General features: G+C 46.5%; 1 protein-coding gene across 3 annotated transcripts in view; it reads right to left on the bottom strand.

Annotated features, from left to right (window-relative positions):
- MYO1C (myosin IC) overlaps positions 1 to 12665 on the bottom strand; it is a 57938-nt gene that overhangs the window by 19696 nt on the left and 25577 nt on the right. For 2 of the 3 annotated variants that reach the window (XM_054209963.1, XM_054209964.1), the window contains exons 2-3: positions 2590 to 2745; positions 1857 to 1972 (exon numbers count right to left, since the gene is read on the bottom strand). In XM_054209963.1, coding sequence (XP_054065938.1) covers positions 1857 to 1972; positions 2590 to 2745 — 272 coding nt within the window. Of the gene's footprint in view, positions 1 to 1856; positions 1973 to 2589; positions 2746 to 12004; positions 12277 to 12665 lie in introns of those variants that run through there. The other variant, XM_054209962.1, reaches the window with a different exon arrangement.

Below are 12665 nucleotides of genomic sequence, written 5' to 3'. Positions count from 1 at the left end.
AGTGATTTTCCAGAGAATCACAAAATTCTCACCAAAGGACAAAGCAGCCCTTGAGAGTGCCCTGATCACGGGCAGAAGTGGCTGCGTCCAGGCCAGGTGAAGGCAGGACTGAATGGAACCTACGGGGCAACAACAGTTGGACAGTGAGAGCTGAGAGCGGAGTGAAGAGCTGCTGCCCCTGCACCCTCGGCTGCTTCACCAGAACTGCCCGGCGCTGATTTAAGCCACTGCCAGTCACTTTCTCGGGGCAGATCTCTTTAGTCGGGGCACCTGCACAGAGACACGATGCATTTACACAGAACCACAGAACGGCGGGGGTCGGAAGGGCCCTCCGGAGAACTCCTAGCCCAACCCCCTGCCAGAGCAGGGTCACCCAGAGCAGGTGGCACAGGAACGCGTCCAGGCGGGTTTGGGATGTCTCCAGAGACAGAGACTCCCCCACCTCTCTGGGCAGCCTGTGCCAGGGCTCTGCCACCCTCAGGGTAAAGAAGTTCCTCCTCATGTTGAGATGGAACTTCCCATGGTCAAGTTTGTGCCCGTTACCCCTTGTCCTGTCCCCGGGCACCACTGAAAAGAGCCTGGCCCCGTCCTCCTGACACCCCCCCTTCCAGTATTTATAAGCGTTGGTAAGATCCCCCCTCAGCTGTCTTTTTTCCAGACCGAAGAGACCCAAATCCCTCAGCCTTTCTCCATCAGAGAGGTGTTCCAGTCCCCTCAGCACCTCGGTAGCCCTTTGCTGTCCCCTCTCCAGCAGTTCCCTGGCCTTCTTCAACCGGGGAGCCCAGAACCGGACACAGGACTCATTGGTACACATCTGCATCAAGGGGAGAGCTTAGCAGGTTTGAATGCAGGATTTTTCAAGTTCAACAGTCCCCCATATAGGTCCAGCAAAAAGTCTGAAACACTACAATAATCACATTTCTATCATTAAAAAAATACAACTTCAAGTGCTCAGACGTTCCCAAGTGATGGTGTTTCTCTCCCTCTCTGTGCTTGCAGCGCATTCTGCTTTGCTTACTCTCCCGGGCTACGTGCCAGTAATAAGAAACAACCCAAATATTTCACTCAAAAATAATATCATTTACTCTTCCAAGACCTCTTAAAAAAAAAAAAGAAAAGAAAAAAAAAAAAACACCACAAAAAAACCTCCAAGAGGTGCTCAGAATTTGGCCCTTCGTCCTGAAAGAAAACATTTTGGAGCCAAATGTCCTCAGCTCTTAGTCATCTTTCTCTTTCAGTCCGACAAAAAAATTCAAATGCTTTCAAAAATAACTTTAAACCTCAAACTTTTTTTTATTTTTTTTTTTAATGGGAAATTGGGAATGCTCACCAGGCCAGACCATGTAAATAAATACATTCCGTGTTCCAACAGGCTGACGGTATCTTAGCAACAAGGGAAATACCAGATAAATATTGGTCGGGCAGTAACAGCAGAGGTAGGAAAGAAACCCCCGCACATACAGACACGCTCTTTCCCCCGGTTAGCCCTGTGCTGAACGAGCGACGCAGCAGCGGGGGAAACTCGCAGCCCGGCCACGCAGACCCCAAGTAACCCTGGAACAATGAACTCCGGTCCTGCCAGGGCTGGGTAAGCAGCTCTGTTCCTCCAGCCAGGAAGGAACCAACTCCCTTTCCAAATACCGCTCTCGCAAAGGCAACTCATCCTCTTTGGAGAGAGGAACAGGAATAGAAAGAGCTGTACACCACACCCTCCGAAGGATCCTTTATATCCCTATGAGTTTTAGTGCTGCATCTGGGACAAGGAAAAGTCCTATTTGCTTGTTTTCACATGTCATTATTGTACACGCCTGCGTGGGAACGGCACAAACCGCACTGTTTACCCACAGGCCACTCACAGGTGAGGAGAAACTTCATAGAAGCTGACACCACGGTATCGCTCCATGTTCTGTTTAGTGTAGATTTCCAGTTCCTTGTATGGATTAACAGACACCAGAACTGAGCCAATGTATGTCTGGAAAAGAGAACACAAAGTAGAGAGGTTACAGAAGGTCTGGCAGCGGATTCTCCGAGAGCCCAGACCGCTCTGAAGGCGCGATGTTGTTGACAAGGGCAGGGCCGCCTGCCCCGGTGCACTGGGGATGCTGCTGAGGGCTTTGAAAGAGGCCAAGGGGGCTGGAGAAGTGACCTCCTAGCGCAGCGAGAATGACATTGCGGGAGTTACGCTAGACATGTTACCCTGGCAAACGGTTTTAGTGCTTCTAACAAGCACAAATACTGGATTATTTCTGATACACCATTTAGGATCAAGTTCAAGCCTGGGGCTGCTGAAAGCCCACCAGAGTGAATTCACGAAATGGAAGAATGTGGTGTGAGTTGGATGTTCAGAGCTGACAAGACCCGTAAATGCCAGCAGAGCTCAACTGGAGCACTGCAACGAGTCCCTACATCTGTTAACGTGACAGCATCCCAGACTGGTTCTGGCACAAGCAACCATGGGCTGTTAAAGCTGATACCACCATCTCCAAATCCCTCCAACTGCAGAGCAAAGCTGTGGCATGGCTTCTGTAGGAAACGCCCGAATTCAGGTCACTGAGGAACACTTCGACGTCTGTCGACTCTGCTACTCACATAGATCAGGTTCTCCTTGAAGCGCTTACGCAGGTTTTCAATGAACGCTGCTTCACTGGTGAAGTTCTCAAGCAGGACAAAATCCTGCACCCCGACACGGTCGCGGGCCGTCAGAGCACTCTCCATGGTCAGCCGAATACCGTTAGTCCCCGCTCCCTGCAACCAAAAGCAGAGGAAAGTTGGGATATCTGTGTATTTGTCCGCAGCTCGCTGCCTCCATACAAGAACGATTAACCACAATTACCCATGGACAACCTATAACCAGGAGAGGATATTAGAATAATCCCACTACTGTTGAAAATGCTCGTCGATGTATACTAACACTTTATCCGTTGGTTTATACTAATTGCTTTGATGGAAGACAAGCCAGCATTAGGGAAAAGCTACTGCTAAGTTTCCAATCACTTTAGAGGAATCAATCAATGAAACAAGCATTTCATGAAATGAATAAAACTTGGATTTCCTTTCCCAGGCGTCCTTTAGCAGGAGTGAGACTGAAATGTGTCCTCCTCTCTGCTTTTCTCCCTCATTTCATAACGGGAAGTCGTTTCGAGGTAAGGAATCTTTTATGACTAATGATGATTCATCTCATGAGCAAACAGCTTCACATTGCTGACCAATTTAAAAGCTTTAGCAAGATACCCAATGGGAAAATTCTGGGAAACTTCAGAACGAATGAGAAATGGGCATTTCCACATCCCATGCCACCGTTGCTAATTTAGACTGTGACACTAACATCTGTCCCACGCATCAAGCAACTTCTATTCCCCGACCCTCTTTTTAAAGGTTACATTTTCAACGTGATGCGGCTCAGACACAACCATCTTTGGAAAACACAGGTCTGCTGACTTCTTACTGCTACCTCACGTACTAAAAGCGGGAGAGGAAACGTGCACCAAGTGACTCAGTCGCCACTTGCAGGGAAAATTTCTACCCAATGGACAGATGATGGAGAAGGCAGAGACGACGAGAGACGCTACAGAAATCATAGACGGGAGATAGAAGGTACTAAACAAATTGCCTCACATCTGTCTGCGTTTCCTTATCATATTCTTAAATTACTTTGCAAACTCCTCACAGCGGGCACCCTTCTCCTAAATCACTTCCCTAACGCACTAATGCATTTCAGAGAATCTGTTTTTGGTTCTGGGGTGCCACCATCACCGGCACAAACACTGCCGGAGCTCGTTCCCAAGCGGGCTCAGGCACTAACAGCGAAGCCCAGGCACCCTCTCCTGTAGCAGCGTCACAAACCGGGGACGCCGGACTCCCTGCCGCCACGCTGTCCTCCAGCCCCAAATCCCTGCACAACGATGGGGACGATTTTTGCCGACTCACGTTGTCAGGTAGTTCCTCTCTGCTCCTTCTCAAGATATAATAGTGGTCAGAGCACTGGGACTGATGGTGTGCAGGGGAAAAGTAAAAAAAAAAAAAAAAAAATAAAACCAACCTTGGTCAGAAGAAAATTTAGCTAAAGTTTTGTTAAGTAGTAATCAAGGTAAGACCCACTGAAGTATAAATTTGGGCCCAAACGGGTGCAAATTCCCTCAGTCTGCAGATGCTTAGACTTACCAATCATTTACAAGGGTAGTTTTGCCTATTTTGCAAGTTACAATTGGCTTCCTTCCCAACAGCCCAGTGCCTGGGCATAAGTCATCCAATGAAACTAGCAGCTTTCAGAAAGAAAAATTAGCTCCTACAACTTGGTACTAGGAAAATCTCCAATCCCGATCCACTCTAATGGCTCAAACACCACAACGAAATATCGTTTTAATCTCCCTTTTTATTTATTTTTTTTTTTTAATTAGTCTTATGGTCTGGAAGGCCTGATTTCTAAGCTTTGAAAGATCCAGTTTGGGAGGAATTATGCAGATACTTTCATAAGTAATTTTTTTTAAAATGCCCAAAACTTTCCAAACCAATTCCTCCACATCTTCGGCAAAATGCTTTCTTGGCTTCTTCTACCCTCTTTGCCAACCGAGGTGAAGAGGAAAGGGATAAGCCCTGGAGAAGGAAGGTGGTGAGATACAGGACGACACGGGCAAAGGAAACAGAGATAAATCACATAGAAATAAACTCTAGAAATCAGAATCCTTCTATCAGAACAGTGCAATTCTCGAGCAGGTTTTGGACAAGGTAATGGGAACAAAGGCCAAAAAAAAAAACCCAAAAGAAAATAACTAGTTTTCAAGTGGGTAAGTTTATGAAAACAGTTTTAAAACACAGCTGCCTCAAAAATGACCGAGGAGAAACTTCCACCCTCGCACGGTTAATCCAAGTTTATATAATCCTAAAGACTTTCACAGAAAACGTCACTTAGCAATTTCAGCAGCTCTTTCATCAGCCACTCCCTCCCGCTCAGGACAAGCTGCTCCCAGCTGTACACATCCAGCCTCTGGAAGAAGCAATCTATATCCTACTTACAACCCAGAAAATTGCACTTCGGCCACCTCCTCTGGGACTGGCATTTAAGGCTAAGTAGCTTTCAGTTTCCCCCACGCTTTTTTCTTCTCATTCAGCCACAAACTCTCTCCGTGAGAACAACGTAACTACCTGGAATTTTCAGTCGCTTTAAAAATAAAAAAAAAAAACCAACCAACCAACCAAAAAACCCCACACCTAAATGCAACTTTTCAGCCATAATTAAATGTGACCAGGTTACCTAGTCGACCTGATGCTGTTGGATTCTCCAGAATATAAACTTTAATCGCAGTGTTGGACCCTCCCAAGCCTAAGTTCAATGCAAATATAAACATCAGTCATAAACCGCAGCCGAGCAATGTGTGTTCCTCTGTGCCAGCGTTTGCTCCTTTGCTTTATTGCTTACGTCCAAGTCCACCACCAACTTAAAATGTCAACATTAACTATTTGACTGCCAATAACTTCAACAGATGCAACGTAAAAGGAGGTGGAAATAAATACTTTTTGCAAAACGGAAACAGAAAAGTAATGCAGAAGGAAGAAAGCGGGGAAAGACAACAGTATTTAGAAAAAAAAAAAAATCGCAATGATGATCATATCTTCCTATTGAATGATGAGTGTGACATTAAGGCACTGAATAAATTAAAATAACTACAATGTTAGTTATTTTGTGTTAGCAGGCAGACATCGAATCCGGTGGCTGTAAATTAACGCTAGAAAATGCAGTCTGGGGGGTTAAATATGTTCCAGTGCAGCTAATTAACCATTAGAGCATTGCCTGTGGACAGGAGTGGCTCCCTTAGCGTCTTTGCAGTGGACAGATGTATCTCTGCCAAAACGCCTCCGGCTGCTGTACGGTTCATTTACAGCAGCCCCTGCTCGGTGCTATGCTCGAGATCAGCTCGGACAACTCCAAAAGCCCCGCGGCAGGGGGCATGTATTCCAGATAATTAGGAGAATACAGGCCGTGAGGGTCCGATTAGACCCGTCTTTGTGAAAATGAGTTTTCCTTGAGGCCGCTAAGAGAACGGAGCAGATGATGAGCTGTTCCGATGCCGAGAACACAGGCAACATGCCATCTCACCTGCCCTCTCTGCTGCTGCGCCCTTGGGCTCTAGCACTTGTGCAATAAACTAGAAGAATAAACTGGAAATCTGACATGGACTAAAACTAACTCTGGGGGGTTTTTTTTGTTTTTTTTTTTTTTTTTTTTTATTATTTTAATCCAGGTCATTTTCCTACACTGGTTCCACACATCATCGCTCGCAATGGGTGACAGATTTGGTGGCTCAGCCACAGTGGAGATGGGCAGGGGCAAGTATTTCAGCAGCTGGGCCAGTTCCTGCCTTTTCTAAGTGCTTGTGCAACTACCACCTAAGAGGCAGGTGCAGCCTAAGGGCCCACCACCACCAAACCAGAACGCATCCCTCCTCTGGATGTGCCTTCCCGGCATGAGTTAACACGAGAAATTACCTGTCTCTAAACTGAACCGATGCAACTCACTAAGCCAGCAAAACAATGAGCAGGTAAAAAAAAAGCGGCTGGTATTGTTCTGCCAGCGTAAGGAGCTGAATCACCTTACCATGGGATCAAGGTGGGCGTCGGATGCAGGGCAAGGAGGAAAGGTGTCCTTCTGACAGGAACAGGTAGACAGGTTAGCTCACCCTGCCCATAGGAATCAGGAGAAGGACCGTGCTCAGGATCCCAACCTCTGTAGGATATACCATGCTAACACCACACCCAGCACAGGCTGCAAACTGGGAATTACAAAAATCTGAGCAATCTCCATCTGATCTTGGTGCCTATAGGCTTAGGAGTGCCTGCGCCTTCTCTCACACCGGTCTCTCATCCCATGCTAAAAATCACCGTCCTAAAGGTCACTCCTGCTTGAGAGAGCCCAGGCTGATTTTTGCCACGGCGTTTCTCAATCCCACCCCAAGGTGCAGTTCCAAGGGACTTATTCCCACACTATTTTAACCCGCTCTTTGCTTTTAATCTCTTCTCCAGAGCCGTGAGCACAACAGTGGCTCACCGCCAGGAAAGGAAAAGCCGTCACTCCTGAATGGTGGGGACCAAGCCAGTGCAATTACCACAGCGGTACCACTTCCACATGCCTTTTTCTTCCTTGTGATTAAATTTTGGGAAAGCCTTTCAGCTGGTGTAAACTGGTGCCGCTGACTGCAGCCTGCAGAGCCAGGTTTACATTGGCTGAGGTTCCAGCTTTTCTTTGTATTCATACAACAGAGTCAACAAGACCAGAAAATACCCTTCACAAAGAGCTCCTGGGAGTACAAAAGCACTCAAGACTATACCGGAGAGTTTCCTAAACTGAACTAGTGAGTCTCTGACATGGTATTGTGAAGGTGTAAACAAATATTTTTCTTTTAAATGACGCTAAATGCCAAAGTCTGATAAAGACTTTCCTCTGCTTAGGACTTGGAGATCTAAAACACACCTCAAAAATGAAAACCGAGACCTTTTGCTCTGCACGACAAAATCCAAAATACTTGAGTCGCTCAGTCCGAGCGCATCGGGGAAATCTTCTTTTGTGATGGAAGATGGAGGGCAATTCTGCCATCAGCACGGGAGTTCAGGGCTGATGTGAACTGAGCAAGAAACTCCTGCCATGGCTTTGTCCACCGGCTGGTCTATGGCCACGCAATACCCCACAGCACAGCATGTGTGTAGGAAGGAGTCTTTTACACAGGAATTTCCCAGCCTTGGTGTTCCCCGAGGGGTACCGGAGTGGTCAGTGTTGGCACAGCAGTTCCAGACACACAAGTGCTGCTGATCGCTGAGAGAATGGGCAGCTCTGGCAACTCACACCTTCCCGGAGCATCCGTGAGCGATGCTTGTGAAACCACCTGGAACTCCCAAAGCGAATGGTCTTACACGGAATAGGGAAACTTTATAATCACCTGATTTAGAAAGAAAAGTCACACAACGTAAACAAGATTTCTGCCTCGACATCTAAAAATTTATGTTTCAATATTTTCCTCCGACAATGCATTTTTACGGATTAGCCAGTATCCATCCGTAGACCAGGAGACTTGCACTAAGCGACGGCAGGAAGCGGGTGCCTTATGGAAAGAGGCAGGCATCTTTATCTTGGTATCAAGTGAAAGATGATTGATCTGCGGGTTCCAGAAATAGTTACAAAGCCGGGAACGGAAGAACAGGCAAGAACCAAATGTGAGAGGGAAGGAAAATTCAGATTAGATTCTGGAAGACAATAAGAAGTCTGAACCAAGAACGAACTTCTTGTGGGGAGGTGGCAGTTAAAACACATTTGTCTCCTGGACAGCGAGACATTCTTCCCTGCCATGCCAAAGCTGCAGGAAGGGAGAAAAAAAAAAAAAAAAAAAAAAAAATCCTCTGATTTCTACTCCACTCTATAGCCTGGGAAAGGGTTTGGACACGGCGTGGGCTAGACAGTAGAGCAGACAAAAATCAACTATTTTATTCAGGGCGTCGATTCCTGAGGTGCAGAACGGGATAGCTCTTCTTTCTTTCTACGTGGAGAAAGCAATAATGAAAACAACTGAGGTGGACGCGGACCAAGGGATCTTAAGTCAAGCACTTGCCGCCTGCCAGCGAATCCCTGACAGATTAAAGTGTAGCCACTTCAGATCCTCCTCCCTTTCACCACAGTGAAAGTTAACTGCACATTTTGGACACAGAAAACTCTGTTGGTCGACAGCTGGGTTGGAAAGAGGGTTCCCTGAGAGGCAACTCCGTATCTCACGTAAAAACTCCTCTGCAACCAACCCCACGCTTTCTGAAGCCATCTGAGCTCAGACAATAATCTATACAACCCAAATCTCACTTATTGGACTTGCTTAATGAAAAAATGTAATAACAAAATAAAAAAAATGTTTTATTTTGCTTTTAATTATGTTAGCCCAATGAAGAGCACAGAAGGTGGTAAGCTGCCCTAAGAAAAATCAGAGCTGTCAGATCAAACGGGATCAACGCCAGATAACAACTCAGATGACGCAGACCAGTAGAGTTAAAAGGAGCAACTTCAACTTGCAAAAAAAGATACCATGTCAGCAGCGGCCACTCGAGGACCATTTATAGCAGAATCAGTTTTTATTCTTGCTTCTTTTAGAGCAATACATCGCCAACAAAGGAATGTCTGGAGTCAGGGAGCACTTGCCCATGCTCAGAACCTGGTTCTCCCTCTCTGAAACTTCCCTCCCGATCCTAAAGCACATGATGAATGGATTTAACTATAGGATACGCTATTAAAAAATTATACGAAAGAGAAAGAATTGCCACTTCCTTGCCTAATTTCTGTAAAAAAATGTATTTTTGAAGCCTTCCATATTTTAAGTAGGGACAGACTGGAATACATTAAAACATAAAATAATCGGAAATACAGGGTAAGCAAGCTTATTCTGCTCTGACAAAGATTTGCTGTCCCCACTAGCAAATTGCCTAGACCTTAAAGTTCTGCCTCCCTCATTTTCCAAGCTACAGAGACATTTAATCTCCCACCCTAAAATGCAAGCAGAATGGGAAATGTGAGCAATGTATCACACTCTGTGCATTATTTTAAGTATCTATTAATGCATGTAGGTCGTGGGGAGTTGGAACTGTGAAAGCAAAAATTTAATCTTTTGAAAAACAACAATCCAGGGTGTGGATGTTGCTGCAAGTAATTACGACTCTTAATATATTAATCAATGACATTTGACACTTGCAACATTTAGGATAGTAAGAATCCATACCTGAGGAGCTCAAATGTCAATTAGAAATGCAAATTATGACAGACCAGGAACCAAAGAAAGCCATGGAGATTTGCACGGCAAGCAGGTAATATCATTTGTTCAATGTTTATAACGTAATTATAATTTTTAGACTTTACTTTTTTTTTTGGGGGGGGGGGGATAGGCAGTGGGAAGTAAATTACAAAAAAGAAGCAGCAATTAGTAGTGAAAAGAAAAAGTAGTTAGAAGAACAGATTTGAAGGAGAAGAAAAATGTTTAGCCCTAAGAGGGGATGCTGTATTTCAATCAGCAAGCTAAGTATAAAACAGCAGTAAGAAATTGAACTAGGCAAACCAGAAAGATCGCCGAGGCTGGAAAAGTAAATACACTGAATTTCTATATTTAGGGAGCTGACATTTTTGCTCCTGACCAGATGTCACAAGCTGTTGCTCATTAAAAGATGTTGCTGATCACATACATAGCAGGACTACCTGCGACCGCAGGTCACAAGCCTGTACATCCCACAGTAGCTCCAGCAGACAGACAGGTGGCATAAAAAAGCAAAAACTCGGATCACTGCCCTTCCGAGGAAGTTTTGCCATTGACTTCCAGACCAGACCACCGAGCAGGTGAGAAGGGAGCAGGAATTCAAACGCTGCCCTACAGATAGGACTCATGGCATACACTTGCTCCCCCACCAGGGGGGTGCTGACCCTGTGCTCTTCTTCACTGTTTTTTGACGACTGCTGCTCTATTTCCCCCTAAACGCACACATCCTTTTGCCTCTCTCCCTGCAAACACCACGGGTCTCACACTCTTATGCCCTTGCAGCGCTCTGGCCTTCCCCACACCAGACGTTCCCACCTTCTCCGCTGGATTCCACACACCCCACACAACCATTTCAGACCATTATGTCTTTCAAAGGTAGTAAAACTTTCCAAACAGAACAAGTGCTCCAGCGCAATCCCAGGGCATGTGAAGGGCACTTCCACACCCACATATTCTCTCGGAGAATATCAAGCACCGCCCTAGACAACACCGCTGCTTATCACACACTCACGTCACACACCTAGAACCCTTTCTCTACATCCACCGCTGTGCAGAGGTTTGCTGGCTCCTGCAGTCCTCCACGCCAATAGCAATCCAAGCACAAGCCTCTCCAGCACCATCATCTCCACCTTCAAATGTGCTGCCACAGGGAGGAACCAGGCAGGTCCTCCAGAAGCTCTGTGCTCCCCTTCATCGCCGAGACCCTTTCTCAGACAGTGGTCAACACCAGACTGTTCCGGAAAACGTGTACGGATCTCTAGATTGAGCAGGTACGGGATACTCCCGTCCCATGCTAACTCTTCCTCAACAGTCAGAATGCTTAAATCTACAGACATGACGTTTTCAATCCTTCTCTTCCTAAATTTGGTAAGTTTACCAATTAAAGCCTTGAACATTCTTATCCAGACAAAAGCCCACATGCTCTCTTTTTTATAACGTTCCCTCATTCTTGACCTCAACATTTTCCAGTGTCAGTGAATTCCGTGGCTCAGTTATGCATTGTATGAAAATAACCTTTGCATCTCTTTGGCAACCTTTAACTTCACTTAATGTCCCCCTTCCTATGTTACAACACAGCTCATGATCTGCCTTCTCTGTGGCGCTATTGTTTTGGTTGGTTTTTTTTCCTTTTTCCTCTCTTACTCATCTCTTTTTCCAGGTAACAATCCTAGTCTTCTCAATCTTTTGCCACATACTCGTTTTTCTATGCTCCCGGTGGTTGTCCTGCGATGCAGTTACACAGACCCAGGCTTTCTGGTTGCCGCTAAAACATGGACAAAGTTTTGCTAAAGCAAATGCAGCCTGGAGGAACTGAGTGGCAATGAGTCCTTAAGCAGGTATTTCCTGCCCTTCCCTAGGGTGGTGGTCAGAGAAAGAAGCCCATGTCCCTGGGAAGGACGCAAGCAGAGCCCGGCGGCAGTAGGTACGTTCACATCCCCATGCCCCTTCCACCCAAGCCAAAGCTCCACCCTTCTCCCCTAACGCAGTGCACGGCTTTCCCCCCCTCTCTTCCCACTTTCTCAACTCCCACCTTGCCTTCCTCTTCAAAACATCAATCTCCTGCTTTTGTTAATCCTATTTCAACCCCTTTTTCCAACGAAAGGGTCTTCCGCAAAGCAGGCTGAAGCCTTTCACTTTTCCTGCTGAAACCTTGAAAATGTATCTCCCTTCTCCTCAGCCCAGACACACATCTGAAAGCTGCAAAACCACGAAAACAGTTGAATAAAACTTACCGCGCTTCTGAACTTCATTTCTGCCTCCTGCCAGCTCCCGCAGCCCTTGCAGAGACTTAGTTTACGCTGCTGCAAAAAGCAGGAATCTGAGGACAAGTCCTCTCTTCTGTCAGTTGCCTTTTTTTTTTTTTTCATGACATTTTCGGTGCAGTCAGAATTCCCTCCCTCCCACCAGCTCCTACTGGAGCATCCTGGGGAGGGCGTTTTACAGGGAGAGGGAGAGGAATTCTCCTCCCCTCCCAGAGGGGAGAGAGGGAGGCACAGAGCTCAAGAGAAGTCAGCTGTCCTCTGCCTGCGGAGTCCCCGCTGCCCAACGACAGGGAAAAACGGAAAGAAAAGTAATCACAGGCGCTGGAAAACCTGGTGCAGAGCCCAACATGCAAAACCACAGCAAAACAGGACAGGCAGTGACGAGCTCCGTTACGGCATGTTTCTGCACTGAAACAGCGGCAGCATCAAGATAGCTCCCCAAACCCACCCCCAGCTCCCCCCAACCACAGCAAAATCCCCCCAGGGTTACAATTACACTTGTAGTCGCTTCTCGCGGCAAATCGAAGGACCACGAAGAGTGCAGGGGTAAGACAGTTTGCCGTGTCTGCCCTTGCCAGGACCCAGCATATTGGCTAACACCAGCTCTATATCGAGCTCCCTGAGGTCCTCA

This window comes from Rissa tridactyla, chromosome 7, assembly GCF_028500815.1.
Source record: "Rissa tridactyla isolate bRisTri1 chromosome 7, bRisTri1.patW.cur.20221130, whole genome shotgun sequence".
Taxonomy (NCBI): Eukaryota; Metazoa; Chordata; class Aves; order Charadriiformes; family Laridae; genus Rissa; species Rissa tridactyla.
Note: the sequence above shows the minus strand (reverse complement) of the source record. Positions and strands in the feature narration are given on the sequence as shown.